The sequence below is a fragment of the Trichechus manatus genome, unplaced genomic scaffold (assembly GCF_000243295.1).
Source record: "Trichechus manatus latirostris isolate Lorelei unplaced genomic scaffold, TriManLat1.0 scaffold00066, whole genome shotgun sequence".
Lineage (NCBI taxonomy): Eukaryota > Metazoa > Chordata > Mammalia > Sirenia > Trichechidae > Trichechus > Trichechus manatus.
This window is the reverse complement of record NW_004444002.1, coordinates 3308992-3333041: the sequence shown is the minus strand read 5'-3', so window position 1 is coordinate 3333041 and position 24050 is coordinate 3308992. Positions and strand designations below refer to the sequence as shown.

General features: G+C 41.3%; 1 protein-coding gene across 2 annotated transcripts in view; it reads right to left on the bottom strand.

The window, feature by feature from the left end:
- GRIA3 (glutamate ionotropic receptor AMPA type subunit 3) overlaps nt 1-24050 on the bottom strand; it is a 306229-nt gene that overhangs the window by 23177 nt on the left and 259002 nt on the right. For both annotated transcript variants that reach the window (XM_004379586.1, XM_004379587.1), the window contains exon 13: nt 128-375. In XM_004379586.1, coding sequence (XP_004379643.1) covers nt 128-375 — 248 coding nt within the window. The remainder of the gene's footprint in view (nt 1-127; nt 376-24050) is intronic.

The following is a 24050-nucleotide window of genomic DNA, read 5'->3' as shown; positions in this document are numbered from 1 at the left end:
GGAATATTGTAGATTTTAAACTTTTAAAAGTTACCTCAAAATCCACAAGAAAGAAAATGACAACAAAATGCATCAGGGTAGGTGGAATACTATAACAACACGGATATTGTTATATTATTCCACCCACCTTAATGCTGAGCCTTTAGGGGTTGCCACACCATAGCCTTTGGAATCCAGATTTCCACCAACTTTCATCGTATCACATGGTTTTCTCTGCTCAATGTACTCATTCATGGTTGACTCCAGCAGGAAGGCGAACTTTCCCTTGGACTTTCGCACACGGGCCACTCCGTCTGCTGTTGTTTTGGTAAACACAGATGGCTCCGCCGATTTCATGTAAGACCACATTTTCTCATAGACAGCAATTTTGGACCTCTGCAACAAAGAGATAAGAATTCTTAGAGCTACTACATTTTAACACTGGAAGAGCCAGTGGTTTTCAAACACAGTAAGAAAAACATGTTAAACATGCAACCCAGTAGACCCATACATAAATATGTAAACACATTTTTGAAACAGAGGCCCCTCAAATCCACACTCATCCGTGCTTTGTGTGATGCTCTCTGAGATTTTCTCTTCTATTTGAATTCACTTTTTTTTTTAGCAGAAGGAGAGCATTTATTTGTTTATGCTTTAAAACTCCCAAGAGAGTAAAAATAGTTCTCATACTGGTTTTGAATTGCTCATGCGTTCAATACATTTTGGGAACTGGCTAATGTCCTGAACCATCTCAGTTGATTCTCTGTTTATCCCCATCCCAGAACCACTCTTTGCTCATCTCTGCCCTGCTCTGTGTCCTGGGAGGCTGATCCTTTAGTACTGCTTCACAGGCTCTCTTGGCACCTGGCTTCTAGTGGGAAGCACCAGGAGGAGAAGATAGGAGTTTGGGAGGAGAGGGTGGTTGGGGCTTTTCTTCTCCATTTTCTATTGTTACTGTGTTTCCACAGTGGCCATGTCCTCCATGACTACAGCTATGCCAAAGGTACCCTCTTCCACGGCTCCAGCTCTCAATAGTCTCAGGACTATTGGCATTGATTATATTCTTCATGTTGTGCAACCTTTGTCACTATCCTTTTCCAAATAATTCCACCACCATTTACATAAACTCAGTGTTCCCTAAGCCAAAACTCACTCTTCCCCCCTCCTTTCCACCCCTGGTAACCACTAATAAGCTTTGGTTTCTGTATATTTGCTTATTTCATATAAGTGAGATCACACGGTATTTGTCCTTTGACGACTGACTTATTTTGTTCAGCACAATGTTTTCAAGGTTCATCCATGTTGTGGCATGAGCAGGACTTCATTTCTCCCTATGACTGAGAAATATTTCATTGTATGCATATACCACCTTTTGTTTATCCACTTATCTGTTGATGGACATTTCGATTGTTTCCACCTTTTGGCTATTGTGAAAAGTGCTGCAATGAACGTTGGTTTATAGGTTTCTGTTTGCATTCCTGCTTTCACTTCTTCTGGTATTTACCTAGGATTGGGATTGCTGGGTCATATGGTAGTTCTACGTTCAACTTTTTGAGGAACCACCAAACTGTTTTCCCCAGTGGCTGTACCATTTTACATTCCCACTAGCAATGGATGAAGGTTCTAGTTTCTCTACAACCAACACATATTGTTTTCCATTGTTTTTAAATTATTGACATTCTAATGGAGGTGAGGTAGTATCTCATTGTGGTTTTGACAATGGGCTCGGTTTTATTTTTTTCATGGCTAGTCCTGTTGAACATCTTTTCATGTGCTTGTTGGCCATTTGAATATCCTCTTTGGGGAACGCGCTGTTCAAGTCCTTAGCCCATTTTTTTGATCAGTTTGTCTTTTTGTTGTTAAGTTGTAAAAGTTTATATATATATATATATATTTGGATATTAGGCCCTTATCTGAAATATGGTTCCTGAGATTTTTCTCCCAATCTGTAGGTTGTCTTTTCACTTTATTGATGTACAAAAATATTTAATTTTTATGAGGTCCCATCTATCTATTTTGTCTTTCGCTGCTCGTGCTTTTGTTGTCATATCTGATAGTCCATTGTTAAGAACTAGGACCTTCGGCCACACCCCTATATTTTCTTCTAAGAATTTTATGGTTTTAGTTTTCACATTTAGGTCCTTGATCCATTTTGAATTTTTTTTGTGTGTGTATGGTGTGAGGAATGGATCCTGATTCATTCTTCTGCATGTGGAAATCCAATTTTCCCAGCACCGTTTATTGAAGAGACTCTTCCTTTCCCATTGAATGATTTAGCACCGTTGTCAAAAATCAGTTGACCATAGATGTATGGATTTGTTTCTGGACTCTAGATTCAATTTCATTGGTCTATATGTCTATTATTATGCTAGTACCAAGTTGTTTTAATTACTGTGGCTTTATAGTATGTTTTGAAATCGGGAAGTATGAGTCCTCTTACTTTATTTTTCTTCTTCAAGATTGGTTTAGCTATTCAGAATCCCTTGCCTTCCATATAACTTTAAGGATTGGCTTTTCCATTTCTGCAAAGAAGGCTGTTGGAATTTTGATGGGGATTGCATTGAATTTATATCTAATTCGTTTTTAAACAACACTGTTTATGACATACTAAATTGATTTCGTGATCTCACTAATGAGTTGCAACCCAGTTTGAAAAATACTCTTAGTTCAATCTTCCTCTCAATGAAGAAATACTCCCTACAACATCCTGCTATGTTGTTATCTAGTATCTGCCTGAAAAAGCCCACTGGAAGGGAGTGTATAACCATTTTAGGCAGCTCACTTCAGCATGGGACGCCAATTATTCTAAGAAAGTACTTCCTTATTCTAGCTGAATTTTGTTTCTCTGTACCTCCCACCCGTTAGTACTATACACCTATTGCTGTTATTGTTCTTAGCTCATGGTGTTGTTCTTAGCTTGGCCCCTGACCCATGGTGACCCCGTGTGTCATAGAGTAGAGCTGCTCCATAGGGTTTTCATGGCTGTAATATTTATGAAAGCAGTTTGCCAGGCCTTTTTGGTTACTATCTACTAGAGCTATGAAAAGCAATTATGTTTCTTCTTCTACGTGATGGTTCTTCAAATATTGCAAGGCTGTTATTATGCCCGCCGGCTCATTCCTTCATCAGGCTAAACTCTACCAATGTCTAATACTGTTTCCAGAACCCTCACAATTTTGGTCTTTCTCCAATAGACACATTTTGGTTGGTGATGCCTCTCTTAAACTGGAATGTCCAGAAATAAACATGGCATCCCAGATATAGGACCAGGGCAGAGTGAAAAAAAAAAAAACACAACTATTTGCTTCCTGTTATTGGAGCATTATTCTTCTATCAATGCTGTCTGAGTTTGCATTAACATATTTAGTCATCCATCCATCCTTTCAACAAGTATTATTGAGCACCTATTATATCTAAGACACTCTACTAGAGGTATGACTACAAAAGAATGGTCTCAGGTTGAGGCCAAACCAAAACTGTTAGTTCTTTCTACCAAGCCAAGTCTCTCTTGTGTTTACTCGCAGGATTTTTAATTGAATCTCATTAAATTTCACCTCAATTCAGGTGGTCCTTAAAACATACACTAAATGCTTACTGTGTTTCCAGCTCTGTATTAGATATCCTGGAGAATAGGAAGGAAGCATGGTCTCAATGCCCCCAGGAGCTTCAATTGAGATGGAATGAAAACCCCAGGAAAAAAAATTCTAAGGTGATATTTGACTAGAGGTGAGATACCATGGTAGAAACCATAAACATATACCATATTTTCAAATTTCCTTTTATGATGCTTCCTGGACCCCACCCCAGATTTTTTTATTGTTTAGTTGCTTTTCTCTGGACTTCTGCTAGCTGCATTGCATTTTTCTTGAGGCCTGTTTGGGAACTCCCAGAGCTATCACCATGGAAATTAAACATGGTGTTTATGGCAATCAGACACTCAACTGGGCCCATACAGAGTCACTGAAATTTCTCACTGAGATGGGAGCATGCTTAGTTTGCATGAAGAACAGCAAAAAGAGCCAGTATGGCTGAAATAGAATGAGCAAAGGGGAGAGTGGTAGGGTATAAATTTAGAATGATAACAAGAGGCCATATCTTGTGGGGCTCTGTAGGTCATGGTAAAGAGTTTGGATTTGTTTTACATGTGATGGGAAGCTATTGGAGGATGTTGATTAGAGGTGTGATAAGATCTAATTTAAAATTTAAAGGATTACTCTGGCTGCTGTGTAGAGAACAGACTAAAGAGGGCCAGAGTAGAAGCAAGTAGAATAGGAGGCTCTTCTAATAGTCCAGGGGAGAGATGACTGTGGCTTGGACTAGGGTGGGAGTAATGGGGTGGTGAGAAGAGGTTGGACTCAAGACATGTTTTGGGGAGACAGCTAGCAAGCCTTGCTGATGGACATCTCCAATCTCTACCTGATGGTTCTAAAGACACTTTCAGATTAAATATTTCCAAACCGAATTTATTATCTTCCTTGTAAAACCTGGCTCGCCTAAATTCTATCAGTAAACTACCAACATTCAAGCTAGAAAATCTGGTTCTAACTCTACTCTTGGCCCCTGATTATGCCACGTGTCATGGATTGAATTGTGTCCCCCCAAAATATCTGTCAACTTGGCTAGGTCATGATTCCCAGTATTATATGACTGATTTCCCCATGTGTTGTAAATCCTATCACTATGATGTAATAAGATGGATTAGTGGCCGTTATATTGACAAGGTCTACAAGATTAGATAGTGTCTTAAGCCAATCTCTTTTGAGATATAAAAGAGAGAAGCAAGCAGAAGGACAGGGGAACTTCATACCATCAAGAAAGCAGTGCCAGGAGCAGAGCATGTCCTTTGGACCAGGGGTCCCTGCACAGAGAAGCTCCTTGACCAGGGGAAGATTGATGAGAAGGTTGACAGAGAGAGAAAGCTTTCCCCTGGAGCTGATGCCCTGAATTTGGACTTTTAGCCTACTTTACTGTGAGGAAATAAACTTCTCTTTGTTAAAGCCATCCGCTTGTATTTCTGTTATAGCAGCACTAGATGACTAAGACACCATGCTTATCCTAATTTAGCAATGCCTCTCAGCAGGCACTGTGCCCCTTGAGAGTAGGGGTCATGGCTGTCTCTGCATCCCCAGTGACTAGCATAATGCCTGGCGCATAGTAAGTGCTCACTATGTGTCTGTGGAATGAATGAATGCAAAAATTGAAGTTCCACCCACTAGTCCTGATTCTACGCTCTGTAGTGATACAGGATAAATATGCTGTCTTTTCCACACTACCCACCGCCTGAAGACTATCACCACAATGTCAGCTGTGAATCATCTCTTTTGCAGGCTAAACATTCTAAGGGCCGTCATTTGTTACTTGTATGACATGAGTTCCAGTCTCCCCCCACTTTATGGTCACCATATTCCGAATACTTTCTGATTTTTCAAAGTCCCTCCTAAAACGTGGCTCCTAGAATTGACCACAGTATGATAGAGTGGCACTAGCACAAAGGACAGTAGAACCAGTTCTTCCCATGTTCTGGTCACAGCACAATTATTCACTTTGATAGGAATCAGCAGACACTTTCTTGATATGTTGACAGTCCAGAATTAACTGAATTAGCCAAATAGACCAATAAATTGGAAGCATAACTGTCAACTGAGGCAAAATCTGCTAACTCACTTATGGTATGAATTTACTATCAGAATTCAGATAAAGTATTACATAATTTTGCAAAGAGGGTACTGCTGCTTGTGACATCTCTATGTCCCAAACATGTACAATGTGTTCCGAGTAAATAATATGAGAGGTTGTTGTTGTTAGGTGCCATCAAGTTGGTTCTGACTCATAGCAACCCTATAGGACAGAGTAGAACTGCCCCCTAGGGTTTCCAAGGAGCAGCTGGTGGATTTGAACTGCTGACCTTTTGCTTAGTAGCCTTAGCTCTTAACCACTGCGCCATCAGGGCTCCAATGAAGGAAAGGTCAGAGGAATATGGTTTTAGGCATTTCATATCCCAGTGTACCTCAAAGAGGCTAATAGGGGGAATAGGCTGGCTTTATGTATTTATTTAATTTTTGGCCACTGTTTCCACCATGAAGGAGCCCTAGTGGCGCAATGGTTAACTGTTCGATTGCTAATCGAAAGGTCGGTGGTTCGAACCCACCAGCTGCTTCTCGGGAAAAAGAGGCGGTAGTCTGCTTCCATAAGTATTACACCCCTGGAAACCCTATGGGGTAGTTCTACTTCATCCTATAGGGTCGCTATGAGTCGGAATCAACTCAATGGCAACGGGTTTGGTTTTTTGGTTTGTGGTTGCCACCATCTATGCCTATATTTTCCATTTCTATCACTGTATATGTACAGGACTAGCTCTGTATACACATATCAGAGAGAAGCTAGGTTTGGCTTTGGGGTCCACAGACTCCACCCCTCTACCCCCATTTTCCTGTCTTCCTCCCTCAGAGACCCATCGGTACCCCTTTTCTGGCATCAGCACTTTTGGCCCTTAGGGAGGTATTCACTGATATTTATAAGGGCTTCTGTTATACTGGAGCAAAACATCATTTTTATTTGAATAGGGCATTCCTTAGATTAAAAAGTTTCACATCCCAAAAAGGAGAGTGGGCTTCTTGGCACTGTAAAAGCTATCTTTTATGGGCTGGAGAAGGCCAGCCCTGTGTATAGGACACTAAGAAAGAGGAACACGACAAGAGTTTCAAACAGAAATGCTTTCCCTTCACTCATTTTTGCCTTCTCTAATTTTATTGTGGACCATTTGATGCTTTGGTAAAGTAGAGGACCAACAAAAATGAGGGAAACCCTCCATGAGATGGATTGACACAGTAGCTGCAACAATGGACTTGACCATGCCAACGATCATGAAGATGACGCAGGACCAGGCATCGTTTTGTTCTGTTATACATAAGGTCACCATAAGTCGGAGTCAACTTGATGGCAACTAACAACAACAACATTTACTGCTTAACAGTTTGGCCAATTTCTTCTCTAGATTGTACTTTTAATGAAGACAATATAATTAAAAACTATAATCTACTTTTTTTCCCCTGAATCTTTTAGCTCCTTTTGAAATTTCTGCTTTTAATAAAGGCTCAGGTGGCATTGCTAACTGGTACAAATTTGAAAGGGTGGCTTCAGGCCTTTGTCTGCCTGAACTGAGAATTTACAGAGATGTGTGCCTCCTGTGCCCTCCCTAACATTCCGGGGGCAAATGTTGCCTCATTGAGTTTCTCAAATACTGGGATCTGGACAAGTGATCCTTATAAAACAAGAAGGAAAGCAAGCTGCTAATGCAACTGCTCTAGAAAGCTCCTAATGTCCGTCTCTTCTTTCCCCTCTCTGTCTTTCCTAGTATTTAATAGGATTGGAAGAGGACAGTGTGCTTGTGTGTCTAGTGGGGTGAACAGGGTAGGAGAATTGGAGGAGGGGCAAGTGTGGATAGGGTGGACCCATTCTCAAGTTCTTTAATGTGGTTTGTCATGGATTGAATTATGTCCCCCAAAAATTCATGTGTCAACTTGTCTAGGCCATGATTCCCAATATTGTGTGATTGTTCACCATTTTGTCGTCTGATGTGATTTTCCTATGTATTGTAAATCCTGTCTCTATGATGTTAATGAGATGGGATTAGTAGCACTTATGTTAATGAGGCAGGACCCAATCTACAAGATTAGGTTGTGTCTTTAGCCAATCTCTTTTGAGGTATAAAAAGCAGAGAGACACGGGGGACCTCATACCACCAAGAAAGAAGCACCGGGAGCATAGCGCATCCTTTGGACCCAGGGTACCTGCTCTGAGAAGCTCCTTGACCAGGGGAAGATGATGACAAGGACCTTCCCCCAGAGCCGACAGAAAGAGAAAGCCTTCCCCTGGAGCTGACACCCTGAATTTGGACTTGTAACCTACTAGACTGTGAGAGAATAAATTTCTCTTTGTTGAAGCTATCCACTTGTGGTATTTCTGCTATAGCAGCATTACATGACTAAGATATGGTTATAAGTGTCAGGTCTACAGAAATTCTTTCAGTTGCGACCCTGACAGTAGCAATTTCAGGCATTGGTTTAGGTCCAAAAAGGGGAGATTTTTGTGGCAAAAGTGTTGCCCCTCCTAGGATCTTTTGAGTATTTCCCTTCCTTATTCAGAGAGGCTTTGGATTTGCCATTACCAGAAGCAGGAGATAGTTGAATTTCTTTAAAACTTACATTTGCATTAGGCTGTCTGATTGCCCAGGTGATCTTATACACATCTTCTCATTTAAACCCCACAGCAACCCTGTGAGGTAGAGGCAGCAAGTATTTGTTCATTACTTAATCCTCAGCACCTACAACAGTGTCTGGCACCTAACAACTGAAAACTAAACTAAACTAAACTGAAACACAAACTAATTGCTATCGAGTTGATTCTGACTCATGGCAACCCCACGAGAATAATACCGAGACCAAATAGAGCTCTGGCACTCAATAGATCTCAATAAATATTCGTTGAACGAATGAATGAATTCCCATTTTATAGATGATGGAATGGAGGGTGAGAGAGTGTAAGTGCAGTGACAGTGGTAAGAGGTGCCATGGAGGGCTTTAGCTACCTCTTCATTTCCATCAACCCACCCCAAAGTTACCACAAAGAAACAAGTCTGGTATAAACTGTGTACTTGCTATGGAAATGTAGCTTCCAGAGAAGTCTCAACCAGAATGCCACACCAAAGAGACTCCAACATAGAAATCTGGGGGTTGCCTGGCTCAATAACTTGTTCTAGGTCATACAGAGAATGAGAAACAAAGCTGAGACTCCATCCAAGTCTGCTGAATTCAAGGCCATAGACAGATCTTTCCACTACAACCTCCTCTTTTGCTCTAACACCGACAATATCTTTTTTGAGGAAGAGAGCAACTCACCTTCAAAAACATTTTTTATTTCTTGTCCAAGCTTTTTTTTTTTTTTTGAAATCGTGGTAAATTGTAAATTAACCCCAACCCCCTCCCCCTCCGGTGAAGGCACTGGAATAAGTGGATGTTCTTGTCACCCATTGTAACCCTGCCGCAGCTCACTAGTGTTCACACTTCACCACGTGAAGGAATGAGAGTAACTGGGGCAGAAGAGGAAGAGCACAACTAGCTTGCCAAACGAGTCTGACACATGTTTTCCTTTCACATCTACTTTGAAGAAATCAGTGGCTCCAATGAGGAACATTTGGAAAAAGGAGTCAGTTTTACAATTTTCCCCCCTAAAGCAAAGGAAATTATTTCTATTTTGAATTGGAGCAAGGCACACAGGAAATGATTTCATTGCTAAAGCATGACCAAAACTCCAATTTCATTGTCTTTCCTTCACTTTGGTTCGTACATTTCTAAACAGTCAGACAAGTACTGCTTGTCAGTTTCCTTTTGCTTCAGACAATCAGCAACTGCCATGTGACTGTGTATTGGTGGAAGCAGGGGGACTCCGGGGAAAGAAATACTCATTTCTATTCTTAGTTTTCTATTGGTATGGTATGATCCTGGCTGAGTTATTTTGGGGGCTGGGCTTTGAGATCACTTCAGTGGAGCTGGAGGTCACCTTTTGCCTAGCCACTGAGTTTCGCACTCAAACGTCAAGTACTCATTCCAAATGCCTTTGCCTAACACTTTCAAACTGTTCTAAAGCCCAGGGACAGATTTCCTTCCAACACGAGGAGTGCTATTTCAGATGGCTCCTTTCCAAAGATACAGGTGACAAGCCAGCTAAGTTTCCAGTGACCTTTCTAGTGTCCCTCCCTGGCATGTGAAGTCAGATTACTATTCTGATTTGTCTTTTGCTTCCCTTGCCAAGTCAAGCTTAGAATATTCCAATGGGTTAAAAGTAGCACCTATGGCTAGATTTTTGAAAGCCAGAGTCAACAAACTGTTGGAGAAAACGTTTTTAAGATGTCATTGCTCTATTCTGGGAGAATAGAGGAAGGGACACAGTATCCTCTACCCTAGTGGCTCTCAACTGATTTTTCCCCCTTTCAGGGGATATTTGGCCATATCTGGAGACATTTTTTATCATCACAACTGGGAGAGGGAGGTGCTGCTGGCATCTAGTGGGTAGAGGCCAGGGATGCTGCTAAGCATACTACAATACACAGGACATCCCCCACCCCATCCCACAACAAAGTCAGTGGTGCCATTGTGAGCAATCCTGCTCTATGGGCTTTGATGGAGCCACCACTAAGTTAGGAAAATAATAACTAACATTTAATCGAGTGTGTACTTTGTTCCAGTTTCTGTTGTGTTTTACATGTGTTTAAGTCACGTAATCCTCACAACAACTCTATGAAGTAGATTATATTATTACCACATTTTACAAAAATGCAGAAACAGGCACAGAGAAGTTAAGTAACTTGTTCAAGGTCACACAGCTAGTAAATAGTAGAGCTGGGAACTCACTCATGCTGGCTGGCTCCAGAGTCTGTGCTCTCAAACAGTACCCTATTCCCAGGTGGGTTAAGGGATGATTGTAAGCCATATACTAGGGCTGGATGAGTCCACACAAATTCTGCTTGAAATGATGTCTATACTTTGGCATTACTTCAAGGGGCATGTTATTTCTATTACTTCCACACTGAAATATGAGATAGGGGGCCAAGATGTCTTTACTTTAATCCACATGAAAGTCTCACTTTTTAAATCAGAAGTCAACAAATTATTTACTCTTTATTTGGAAAATGAAAATACATAAATATGCACCACTAGGGCTGTTATCAAGCAGGACTGTGAGTCAAATTTTATTGTTTCTCCTCCTTCTTATCTTTCACTTAAACAGCTGGGCAGTACCACCTCCTCACCATTTGTCTTACCAAGTGCAATATACCCACCCCTTTTGTCCTCAGAAAAGGATTAGAAACATTCACACTGAGATATAAATGATGGACGACAGCTTAAAGTGTGACCCCCCTTGGAGGAGAACTTGCATTTTAGTAAGGATCAAAACACTAAGCTAAAGGAATGATAGCCTAATGGTGGAATTTCAGACCCATCAACTAGTTAAGGGAGGTGTGTGTGTGTGTGTGTGTGTGTGTGTGTGTGTGTGTGTTGAAAAGCTGACTTTGTTAACTATCTGCCCTTACCTTCAGATGGCAGAATCTGTTTTGGGGACAGAGAATGGGCCACAGAGAAATAGCATGCCTACCACTACTAACTAAAGTCGCAAATTCTCCGACCCCCAAGTGATGGCCTACCATCGCTATTGACTACTCCAGAGTCATTTCCCTCAGCCCGCTAGAGTTCTATTTTTCAATGAAATTTCATCTTCAACGATCCAGAGCCTATCATCCTTGACCAATCGAATTGCACTTTCTAATTGTCTAAGACATTTAAAAGAGAAGTTCAATACTCTTGTTCTTCTTGGACCAATTAATTACAGTGTAGAGGCTAAAGCTGACAATGCATATCCTAGGAAGTGAGACGGAAACATGTTTTACTATGAAGGAGAAAATTCTATCCTGGAATTACAGTCTTCTGGGTTTCCACAGTGGCTGTTTCTTCCACATCCTCAGAGCAAGAATTATTTTTATACTAAGAAAAAAAAAAAAGGTAATAAAAAAAGAGAAAGCAATTTGCTCAGGGATATCCAGAAGAGCCCAAAAGTTCTGCTTAGAATATTTAGGGGAGTTAGTTTCCACTAGACGAGCTGGAACTCATCTGAAGAGAAGTTCTCTTAAAGCCAGCTCAACTGTTCTCTGTCTGTAGGTATCATATACCTGGGGAGCTACTGTGATTCTTATTTAATTGGCCTGAGGTGGGGGGGGTCAACTTATTTTTATTGAGGTAAAATTCATATAACGTAAAATTAACTGTTAGCCATTTTAAAGTGTATAATTTGGTGGTATTTAGTACATTCACAACTTTGTGCATCCATCACCTCTATCTAGTTCTAAGACGTTTTCATCACCCCAGAAGAAAACCTTGTTCCCATGAAGCAGCCACTCCCCAACCCTCCCTGCCCCCAGCTCCTGGAAGCAGGGGTGGATTAACCAGCAAGCAAGGTACGTGGGAGCTTATAGTAAGCAAGGTACGCATGGGCTTACCTGTGTTTACTTACTAATCTGTAGTGCACAATTTCAAAGATCTAGTGAAACCCATGTGAAATTGTGCACTACAGATTAGTAAGTAAACACAGGTAAGCCCATGCGTACCTTGCTTATTGGGTAATCTGTCCCTGCCTGGAAGCCACTAATCAACTTTCTTTCTCTATAAATTTGCCTATTCTAAAGTATTTCATATAGCTGCGCTCATACAATATTTGTCCTTTTGTGTTTAGCTTCTTTCACTTGGCATAATGTTTTCAAGATGTATCCATGTTGCAGCATGAATCAGTACTTCATTTCTTTCTGTGGATGAATAATATTCCGTTGTATGGATGTACTACATTTTGCTCATCGGTTGATGGACATTTGGGTTGTTTCCCTATTTCGGTTATCATGACTAGTACTGCTCCGAACATTCGTGTACCCAACAGTTTTAAAAAAAGCTTGCCAGGTCATTCTAATATACTACCTGGGCGTAAAACAATTGACAAAGATTCTGCAACAGCAACAATTACCTGTCAGTTATTGCAATGAATGCTGAGAATGAGAGGGCTACCATATTAATTACTAAGTGCATCAGGAATGGTGCTTCACACTGTATGTACATGATTGCTAACACTTAAAATGACCTTATGAGGTAACTGATGTTTATAGAAGTTATTTTACTGGTCCAAGATCATACAGCTGGTTAAATTTACAGCCCTGGCCTCTCCTCTATAATCCAGACTTGCTTATCTAACTGCCTACCTGACATCTCCACTTGGATAGCTCATAGGGATCTCCAAACTTAGAATGGCCAAAATGGAACTCTTGATTCTCCTCTAACCCACCTGCTACCCCTCCGGTGTTTTCACCACAGGAAATGGCACCACCATCCATTTGTCCAGTTGCTCAGGCCACAGTCCTTGCCATCATCCTTGACTCCTCTCTTCGCGCTCACATTCCACACACTGTCAGTTTATTCTTCAAAATATATACAAAATCCATCCACTTCTCACCACCTCCACCCTAGTCCAAGCAGTCAGTTTTCACCTGAAATATTGCAGTAGCTTCTTCTTAAATGGTCTCTCTGCTTCTCAACTTTTGCCCTCGAATAGCTGTCTGAGTGATCCTTTCACACATAAATTGGATCATGTCATTACTCTGCTTGAAGCACTCTAATGGCTTCCTATCAAACACTGAATAGCAACCAACGTCTTCACCAGAGTTTACAAAGTCCAGCACAACAGGCTTTGGCTTGTCTTTGTCACTGCCCTCATCTCTTACCATTTTTTCCCTCTCTTCCATCACTCCAACTACATGGGCCTTCTTCCTCAAAATTAACCAAGCACATCCCCATGTTAAGTCCATTGCTCATGCCTTTCCATCTGGAATGCTTATTTCCCCCCCACAACTGACCTCACGTTTGCATGGCCACCTCCTTTACTTCATTCGGGTGTCTTCAAATGTCACCTTAGCAGAGTGGCCTTTTGCAATCAGCCAGTGAAATAGCACCCCCAACATTTTATTTCACAACCTGCTTGTTTTTCTCCATTGCACTTAATACCAACTGAAATATACGTATTATTTACAGTATTTTTTTATTTTAATTTTTTTTGTATTTGTTTATCTTTTATCTCACCCACTACAATGAGCACAAATACTTTGTTGTGTTTTGAGCACGTAGAACAGTGGCTATAACATAGCATGTACTCAATAAATATTAACTGAATGAATAAATGAATGGGGTAGCTGAGATTTAACCCCAGATCATTTGACACCAAAGTCTATATTCTTAATTACATTGTGATAATGACTCTGTCCTTCTCTTTCCTTCCAAAGCTTAGAGAGGTAAAGTGATAATTCCAAGGTTTCATGGCTGGTAAATGGCAGAATTGGGATTTAAATCTAGATCAATTAACTTCCCAAATCTGTGTTTTTTCTACTACTCCACACTGCCTTCCAGTGGAGAAATTGCTAGTGACTTCAGAGCCGACTACAGGGCAACTAACAACACCACATTGACCAAAATGCCAGTGAATTAATTGAAGTTTATGTCTTTGACCTACCGTTTTGGCATGATTTTATGTAGTCTTAATATTCTTCCTTGGTTCAACTTTGAAGCCTGTGTAACATGCTATGAAGTAAAATGCACCAATACAATACCCCACTAGCTTGTCAAAAGGCCCTAAATACTACCAATAGAGGTTGTGCCTTCTGTTTGACTTGGAAAAGTTACTTAATTTCTCTAAGACTCTAATAATTATCTCTGAAATGGATATAGAATATTAAATGAGACAATTCATATAAAGCACTCATCATAGTGCCTGGCAACTAGTAAGTCCTCAATAAGTCAGATTATGCCCTCATGGCAAATGGGAAGGTAACACAGGCCATATCCACCACCTTTGTTTGATTTGGTTTGTTAGAGAATTTGGGCCAGGGCAGTACTGGCAGGAAGGGGAATTAAAAAAAGTTCTTGGGGAGGGCAGGCAAGGTTGGATGCAGCCCTGATAAGTCAGGGGGCACGTGAAGGCATGGGCACATGTGGGTGGGAGGAAGGATGGTGCCAGGTGAAGTGCTGTCAGTGCTACTGAGGCACAGACTAGAACCAAAGCTAACTCACAAGATGCTTACCAGAGAATACCTTATAAGGCCAAACAGGACCACTAAAATGTTCAGTTTCAACATATTTGAACTGCATCTTCTCCTGTGGCTCTTGATTTTGAACAGTTGGGTTTAGATTAGATTTAAGTCTTTTCCTTCTTGCTGTGTTAGGAGCATTCCAGTAAGCATTATCTCTAAAGGTGCTATACTGATTTAAAAAAAAAAATTCTGGCTGGGGTTTTGTCTGGCAAACACACTGACTGTGAAAGCTGCAGGAATATTGATTTTCCAGCATTCACCTGTCCTGGCACAAACTCTGCGGCATAGAAACTCAAGTTACAGAACCTTCTGGTAAGTGCAGCATGTGGGGGTGACTTCAGAAAATGATTACGTCTCATTAATCTCTACCATTGGGGACCAACACAATGGTCCCCATATGTAAAATGGCAGCTACAACTACTAATTTGCTGTTATTTCATTTAAAGAGTAGTCAGACAGCCATTTAGTCCACATACACAGTTTACACCTCCATTCTTCATGCTCAGGCTCTGATTCCAATCTGTCTTTATTCTTCTGCCTTGGCCTGCATGAGGGCTGTGGCATAGCTATCCAGTTACCAGTTACGTGAGGTTTATGTCTGGTGTATAGAGCAGTTGTTAAGAGCATATGTCCTGAATTACAAAGACCTGACTTTGAGTCCTGGCTTTACTACTTGCTAGCTGTGTGACCTTGGAAATATCATTTAACCTCACTGAACCTCAGTTTCCTCATCTGAAAAATGGGGATGGTAATAGAACCCATCTAGTTTTATTGTGATGATGAAATGAGATTGTTATAATGAACTTTGCATAGCTCTTGTTGTTGCTGTTGTTAGGTGTCATCAAGTTGGTTCCGACTCCTAGTGACCCTAGAACAAAAACAAAACAAAACACTGCCGGGTCCTGCACCATCCCCACAATCGTTGCTATGTTTGAGCCCACGGTTACAGCTACTGTGTCAGTCCATCTCGTTGAGCAGTTTCCTCTTCTTCGCTGACTCTCTACTTTACCAGCATGATGTCCTTCTCCAGGGACTGGTCCCTCTGGATGACATATCAAAGTACATGAGATGAAGCCTCGCCGACCTTGCTTCTAAGGAGCATTCTGGCTATACTTTTTCCAAGACAGATCTGTATGTTCTTCTGGAATTCCATGGTATATTCAAAATTCTTTGCCAACACCATAATTCAAAGGTGTCAATTCTTCTTCCGTCTTCACATGCATATGAGGGGATTGAAAATACCATGGCTTGGGTCAGGGTGCACTTTAGTCCTCAAAGAAACATCTTTGCTTTTTTTTGCTTTAAAGGGCTTTTTTGCTTTAAAGAGGTCTTTTGCAGAAGATTTGCCCAATGCAATACATTGTTTGATTTCTTGACTGCTGCTTTCATGGGCGTTGATTGTGGATCCAAGTAAAATGAAATCCTTGACAACTACAATCTTTTCTCCATTTATCATGATGTTGTTTATTGGTCCAGTTGTGAGGATTTTTGTTTTCTTTGTGTCGAGGTGTAATCCATACTGAAGGCTGTAGTCTTGGATCTTCATTAGTAAGTGCTTCAAGACCTCTTCGCTTTCAGCACACAAGGTTGTGTCATTTGTATATCACAGGTTATTAATGAGTCTTCCTCCAATCCTGATGCCCTGCTCTTCTTCGTACAGTTCAGCTTCTCTGATTATATGTTCAGCATACAGATTGAATAAGTATGGTGAAAGGATATATCCTTGGTGCACACTTTTCCTGATTTTAAACCACGCAATATCCCCTTGTTCTGTTCGAATGACTGCCTCTTGGTCTATGAACAGGTTCCTTATTAGCACAATTAAGTGTTGTGGTATTCCCATTCTTTGCAATGTTATCCTTAATTTGTTGTGATCCACAAAGTTGAATGCCTTTGCATAGTCAATAAAATACAGGTAAACATCTTTCTGGTATTCTCTGCTTTCAGCCAGGATCCATCTGACGTCAGCAATGATATCCCTCATTCCACATCCTCTTCTAAATCCAGCCTTAATTGCTGGCCATTCCCTGTGGATATAATACTGCAACCATTTTTGAATTATCTTCAGCAAAATTTTACTTGTGTGTGATATTAATGATATTGTTTGATAATTTCTGCATTCTTTTGGATCACCTTTCTTTAGAATGGGCACAGATATGGATCTCTTCCAGTTGGTTGGCCAGGTAGCTGTCTTCCAAATTTCTTGGCATGGATGAGCAAGAGCTTCCAACTTTGCATCTGTTTGTTGAAACATCTTAATTAGTATTCCGTCAATTCCTGGAGCCTTGTTTTTTGCCAATGCCTTCAGTGCAGCTTGGACTTCTTCCTTCAATACCATCCGTTCTTGATCATATGCTACCTCCTGAAATGGTTGAATGTCAACCAATTCTTTTTGGTACAGTGACTGTGTATTCCTTCCATCTTCTTTTGATGCTTCCTGCATCGTTCAGTGTTTTGCTCATAGATTCCTTCAATATCGCAACTCAAGGCTTGAATTTTCTCTTCAGTTCTTTCAGCTTGAGAAATGCCAAGCGTATCTTCCCTCTTAGTTCTCTAACTCCGGGTCTTTGCACATTTCATTATAGTGCTTTACTTTGTTCTTCTCGAGGTGCCCTTTGAAATCTTCTCTTCAGCTCTTTAACTTCACCATTTCTTCCATTTGCTTTAGCTACTCTATGTTCAAGAGCAAGTTTCAGAGTTTCTTCTGACATCCATTTTGGTCTTTTCTTTCTTTTGATCTTCTGCTTTCTTCATATATGATGTCCTTGATGTCGTCTCACAATTCATCTGGTTTTCGGTCATTAGTGTTCAATACGTCAAATCTATTCTTGAGATGGTCTCTAAATTCAGGTGGGATATACTCAAGGTCATACTTTGACTCTCATAGACTTGTTTTAATTTTCTTCAGCTTCAGCTTGAACTTGCATACGAGCAGTTGATGACCTGTTCCGCAGTCTGCCCCTGGCCTTAGTCTGATTGATGATATTGAGTTTCTCCATTGTCTCTTTCCACAGATGTAGTCATTCCTGAGTATTCAGTCCGCTGAGGTCCACACATACAGTTACTTATGTTGTTGAAAAAAAGTATTTGCAGTGAATAAGTCATTGATCTTGCAATATTCGATCATGCGATCTCTTGCTTCGTTTCATCACCAAGGCCATATTTTCCAACTACTGATCTTTCTTCTTTGTTTCCAACTTTCACATTCCAATCACCAGTAATTATCAATGCATCTTGATTACTTAGCTCTTAGCACGTAGTAAGTACTCAGTAAGTTTTTCCCCATTCAATAGTTGTATCAAGCACTGTGGTAGATGCTGTAGAGTTTGGAGACTGTGAGACATGGTCCTTATGATCAGAACTAAAGGAACTAACAGTGGCAGTGCTGTCTAATAGAACTTTGTGAAATGTTCTATATTTGTGCTGTCCAATAGGGTAGCCTCTAGCCACACATGTCTCTTTAGCACTTGAAAGGAGGCTAGTGACAATGAGGAGCTGAATTTTTAATTTTAATTAATTTAAATTTAAATAGCTACCATATTGGACAGTGCAGGTCTAGAGCTTAAGGAGAAGGCCAAAAGGTACTCATCACCCAGTTGTTATCACGTCGACTCCGACTCATGGCGACCCCATGTATGTCAGAGTAGAACTGTGCTCTATAGATTTTCAATGGCTGAGTTTTTTGAAGTAGATCGCCAGGCCTTTCTTCAGAGGGAGAGGTACCAAAAAGTAGCAAAAGGGCACCAAGAACTACTTTATCTACTTCACAATGTTTTTCTGGCTTGCACTGATGATGAAGGTGGTGGCTACATCAAATGGAAGTGCTGCTTGCTCCAACTGGAGGGGTTGACTATAGCCCAGGTTGAGAAGCAGGGGAAGGGGGCATAAGTTCTGCTCTATTCAGAACTAATCTATAGCCCCAAAATAGCTTACCCAGCCTGTATTTATGGAAAGCCTCTCCAGAGAAAGGTAAGCTGTATTATTTGCAGGGACAGAAATTCTTTGAGCACATGAAGAAACTGTTTCCTTTAAATTTATCCTATTGGTGTAAAAGTGAAAAGAAATGAACTCCTTGATCTAGCTATGCCATGAGAGAATATTCTTATTACTCCTGTCTGAGAACCATACTTTCCTTCAAAAGAGCAGATCATTATACAAGGAAATATTTGTGAAAAAAGAATAGAGTACACTCCCTAACTTTCCCGATTTCCCTAAACCCAGCCTAATTTTTCTCTGTCAGGCTCTCTGAGTTGCTACACTGAGTTGTTTGGACCTTATCTCTCTAATTCTCCTTTTCAAGAGAAGAGTTCCAACAGGGGTGGGCAGGCATTCATAATTTACCCTAGATTTTAAAAATAAGCTGTTCCCTGTAACAGCTCTGATAGATGGGTTGAAGAACTGATCATAATCAAAATTGAAAGTGTTAGAATCTCCAGAGATGCTTTCCTCTAAAAATTCCAAATAATTTTGTCAAGTATTCATTCCAAAAGTCTTTGCTTAACATTTTCAAACTGCGCTACAGTTACGTTAAGGTCATGAAATGTAAAATTGGCTTATCTGAGTAGCCAAAGGGGGGACAGGATGAACCAGAATTTTCTATGGAGGTAAGACCTGGGGAATTCGGCAGGTTGAATGTTACATTCAGCTTGGTTGCTGTCATACAGTAAACTCAAAAACTCAAAAAAAAAAAAAAAAGAAAGAAAGAATGCTTATGTGAACTTGTATGTTTTCCAGAGCCCATCAGGATAACCTGGGGCCAAGAGTTATCTTGTTTTCTTAGTTTCTATAACTAAATGGTTGGTTTCTGTTAAGCCAAGATGTTTAAAGTCACTTGCAAATTTTAATTTCTGTTAGGATGACTCTTCCTTCCCAGTCCAACATGTAAAGGCAACAGAATATTTAAGAACCTTCCTTGACAGTCATCCCTCTTCGAGGCATGCTTTCTCTCCTTGCTGCCTCAAAATTGCTTGTCAGTGTTGTGGAGAAGGTGGATTTTCTCCCCCCTCTTCCACCTAATGACAATCTGCGCTTCTACTGATTTCTATCCAGGTCATTCGTCATCCACTCTCTGAAAAGTATGTTATTAATGAGAAGCAGGTAGGAGTCATGCTGTCCTCCCCAGGTTTAAATGAAACTTTAAGATTATACAATCAAACTGATATGCAAAATAGGCCATCAATGCAACATTAAGGTTACAAATTTAAACACAAAATCAAGGAATGCAGAGCTTTTAAGTCTCTCATTGTTCCAGTCTCAGCAACACAGCACATGCTAAATGTATACTACAGTATTAGGAAGACGTGGATCCAAAAGTATTGAAAAACTGACTGGTGTGTGTAAAGGAGACTCCAAGATTAGCTACCAGGCTTCTGGAATGATGCACTCATACCTATGTAGTTTGGCTCAACCTCAGCAAGTAAGTCTTCCAAGCCCCTTTGAACTTTCCTTTCCCTGGTTTGTGCTGCTTTGCCTATATTAGAACATACCTTCCATTATGTAATAGAAGAGTTCCTAGAAGAAGCTGTGCCATAAATTAGATTCAGTTTTGAAGATCAAATTTTATTTCTCTATTGATGCATAGAGAGCCCTGGTGGCGCAGTGGTTAAGTGCTTGGCTGCTAACCGAAAGGTGGGCAATTCGAACCCACCAGCTGCTCCACAGCAGAAAGATGTGGCAGTCTGATTCTGTAAAGATTACAGCCTTGAAAACCCTCTGGGGCAGTTCTACTCCGTCCTATAGGGTCATAATGAGTCGGAATCTGCTCGATGGCAATGAGTTTGGTTTTTTGGTATCAATGCATGGGCTGTTTTATGTTTATTTCTGAAAGCCCTTCTCCTAGATTTCCCTGACAAGTAGTTAATGATTGATTAACACCAAAATGCACTAAGGGATCTCTTTTTTTCGAAGGAAGAATATGTTTCTAATGTGAGTAACTGCTATTTGTTGCTTTTATCAGTTGTGAATTTTTCTGATCTATGGATTGCTTAAGGTAGGGCCCAGCTGTGTTGTGTTGCCAAAGATTTTGGAAGGAAAGGGAAGTCTTAAAGCTAACAAAAGATTTTTAACTAGTTCTTAGTAATCTTTCTACTGGTAGAAGGGCAAGCCCAGTAATTGCCTGGGAAGACAAACAAGCCGCTACAAAGTGATTCTAGGTGGGAGGTCCTGATACAATGAATACTGTGATGCATCCCCTAACTGCCAAGGGCAGAAAGTGGTATCCATGGTAACAGCAAGGGTCCCAGGGGAATAGAGTGGAAAGATTAGACCCTAGTCTTACAAAACCTGATCTTGTCTCCATAAAAGAGAGGGAAATTTTTCTCCAGCAAGGAGAAGGGGAGAGGTATCTTTTCTTCAGTAGTTTGGGAGATGATGATACCCTAAAGGAGGTTAGGAAGAAGCAATGTTTCCTCTTAAGTATCAATCAGGGTTGCAAATAACTTCTTGTTAATAGTTCCCCACACCAGCTTAACCCTGTATGAAACTTTGCAATGTCCATAGCTTCGTCTTAATCAGTAAAGGCTGCATTGATTAGAAAATTGACCAACTGCTCCCCTGACCACTGGCATGGATGAAGTCTGGGCAAATCTATCCTCTGGGCTGGAAAGCATTTCTCTCCTGCTGGGGAACAGGAATGCTCCTACTGCCACCCTGCTCCCCACAGTCAATAGATACCTCATGCATACTCCATGGATGAATACCTTAGATAATCATTACCCCATTGTTTGCCTAACACCCACAACATCTTAGGGGGCAGTGATGGTTCAGTGGTAGAATTCTCGCCTTCCATGCGGGAGACCCGGATTTGATTCCTCCAATGCACCTCATGTACAGCCACCACCTGTCTGTCAGTGGAGGCTTGTGTGTTGCTAGAATGCTGAACAGGTTTCAGCAGAGCTTCCAGACTAAGACAGACTAGGAAGAAAGGCCTGGCAATTTACTCTGAAAATCAGCCAGTGAAAACCCTATGGATCACAATAGTCGAATCTGCAACCAATTGTGGGGACGGCGTGGGACCAGGCAGCATTTCCTTCTGTTATGCATGGGGTCTCCATGAGTCAGGGGCCAACTAACAACAACAATGGCAGCTAACAACAACAACTAACACCAATATCATGTTAAAACAGAAACTTAGAATTAGCAGACGGGAAGGGGAGGAGAAAGGACCATAGAACTCTCACTTCTTCCTTTAAGGTCCAAGAGTCAGCACTTTAGTCTGGTTATTGTCCACTAGACCACTCTTTTCCTTCACTACCCTACCTTGGCAGAGACACTAAAGGGAGGGGGTCCAGCTCAAATTCCCCTCGACAATTATTTCCACTTACGCCCAGGAAGCTTCACCCTGTCACTAGACACATGACACTGTGCACCAACAGTATTCTAAGTGTGGAAGTCCCTAATGCTTCCGTGAGAAATGAATGCAACTGCATTGGTTGCCCAGTGCCCAGACCCAGCAGGTAAAATAGGCAAAGAGAAAGGGGGTAAGGAATAGGGAGTGATATATAGGGAGAGTGTTTCTGGCTAAAGGGCAGGAGTTTCCAGGCTCCTGGTCCATCTTTTCCTTCTGTACCATTTTAACATACATCCCTCTTCCCGATATAATTTACTTCTTCCTAATTTTGAGCTTTTCCTGGTGACCAGGTTCATGTCTGCCTAGCTACAGTCCTCTAGGTTGGGAACTTTGAGTCATGAGGCTCCCTGAAGCCTCAGAAAAGCAGAAACACAGTAGAGCTGCCTCATCATGAAAAATATGTAAATGGGTGAAAGAGAGGGACGTGAGGGGTAACATGATAGTAGAAGAGAGCTTTGGCTAATGGCCAAGAGTTCAAAGCTCTTGTTGCAATTTCTCATTCTGTCCCTTTTAAGGAAGTATCTCTTGCCCATAGCTTCCAAGCATATTTTAATATTTGTACTTCCCCATATGAAGACCAGCTCTTTTGTTTGTCCACCTACTATCCTTTAGGCTGGAGAATTTTGAAGCTTCGGAAGCTTTGGAAGGCTCTGTTAAAACACCCACAGCAGCTCTGGCCACCTGAAACCTCACAGGGTAAATGGAGAAAGAGGGGAGCACTAGTAGGAGAGCTTCTGCCACACTGGCAGGCATTTCCATGCTCCTGGTCAACCTCCTCCTTCTGTCCACTTTTTGCTTCTGTTTTCTTATGCAATTTCTTGTGCCCCTATTCTCTTTTAAGGTTTTACTGCTTTTGTTTTCCCATACTGACTAGCACCTAGGGGCGTCTGCTTGAATTTTTCCAGGTAGGGATATTTGAGGCAAGAGACTCCCTGAAGCCTCTGTAAAAGTACTAACATAGCAGCCCTCACCACCCAAGATCCAGCAGGTGAAAGAAAGACAGAGAAAGGGAGGTGAGGGAGAATTAGGGGAAAGTAGGAGACAGCGTCTCTCTAAAGGGTAGGAGTTAATATGTTCCTGGCCCATCTTCTACTTCTGTCCCGTTTTTTTCCGTAAGAAATACCTCTTACCCATGGCCTTTATCTAGGTCATGCTGACTGAAATCCTCACTGATAACCAGCACTAGATCTGGCCACCTGCAGTCCCTCTAGGATAGGAAGTTTGAATCATGGGACTCCCTGAAGGGTCCATAAAGATATGAACACAGCAGTCTTGGTCGCCCAAGACCCACCCAGTAAAGGGCCAATGGAAAGGAAGGGTGTCATATGGCTCATAGGAGAAAAACTTAGGCCAAATGACAAACGTTTCAAGTTTCCTGGGCATTATTCCCCTGCAGTTGTATTTTTTTCCCCTCTTTTGGTTTTCAGGAACTTTTATTGCCCATTGTTTCCAGCCAGACACCATTTCTGGAGCTGCCCTATGGGGCTCCCTAAAGCCTTTGTAAAATGCTAACACAACAGCGCCAATTCAACCTCAGGCTCTGGCCCCTGAAACATTGATCTCCCATTGGTCCCTGTTGATGAGGGGACAGTTTTCCTTTCTCTCTCTCCCTGACAGGAACACCCAGAGGATGAAGCTCCAACTCAGCCAGTCAGCTGTAATCACTCTCATGACATCTCCTTCTGCCAGACAGGCCCCAGCTACTCTTACTCAAGCTTCTCTCTGCCCTACACACCCAGCCTCCAAGTCTCCTTCCGGTGTCCCTTACGTAGAAGTAACAGAAAAAATGCAACTCCACATAATCAAAGCAGAAGTTCCCTTATATGTCATGTAGTCAAATATTCCTCAAAAAGTGGCCTATGGTCACCTGTGTTGGAATCACTTGGGGTGCTGGCTTAAAAACATAGATTATTGGAACCCATGGAACAACATCTTGGGGGCCAGCAGACACAATAATCTGTATTTTAAAATAGCTCCCCGAGTGATTTTATATTCAGTTAGTTCTGGAAAACACTGATTTAGTGCAGTCATTCATCAGATTCTTTTATA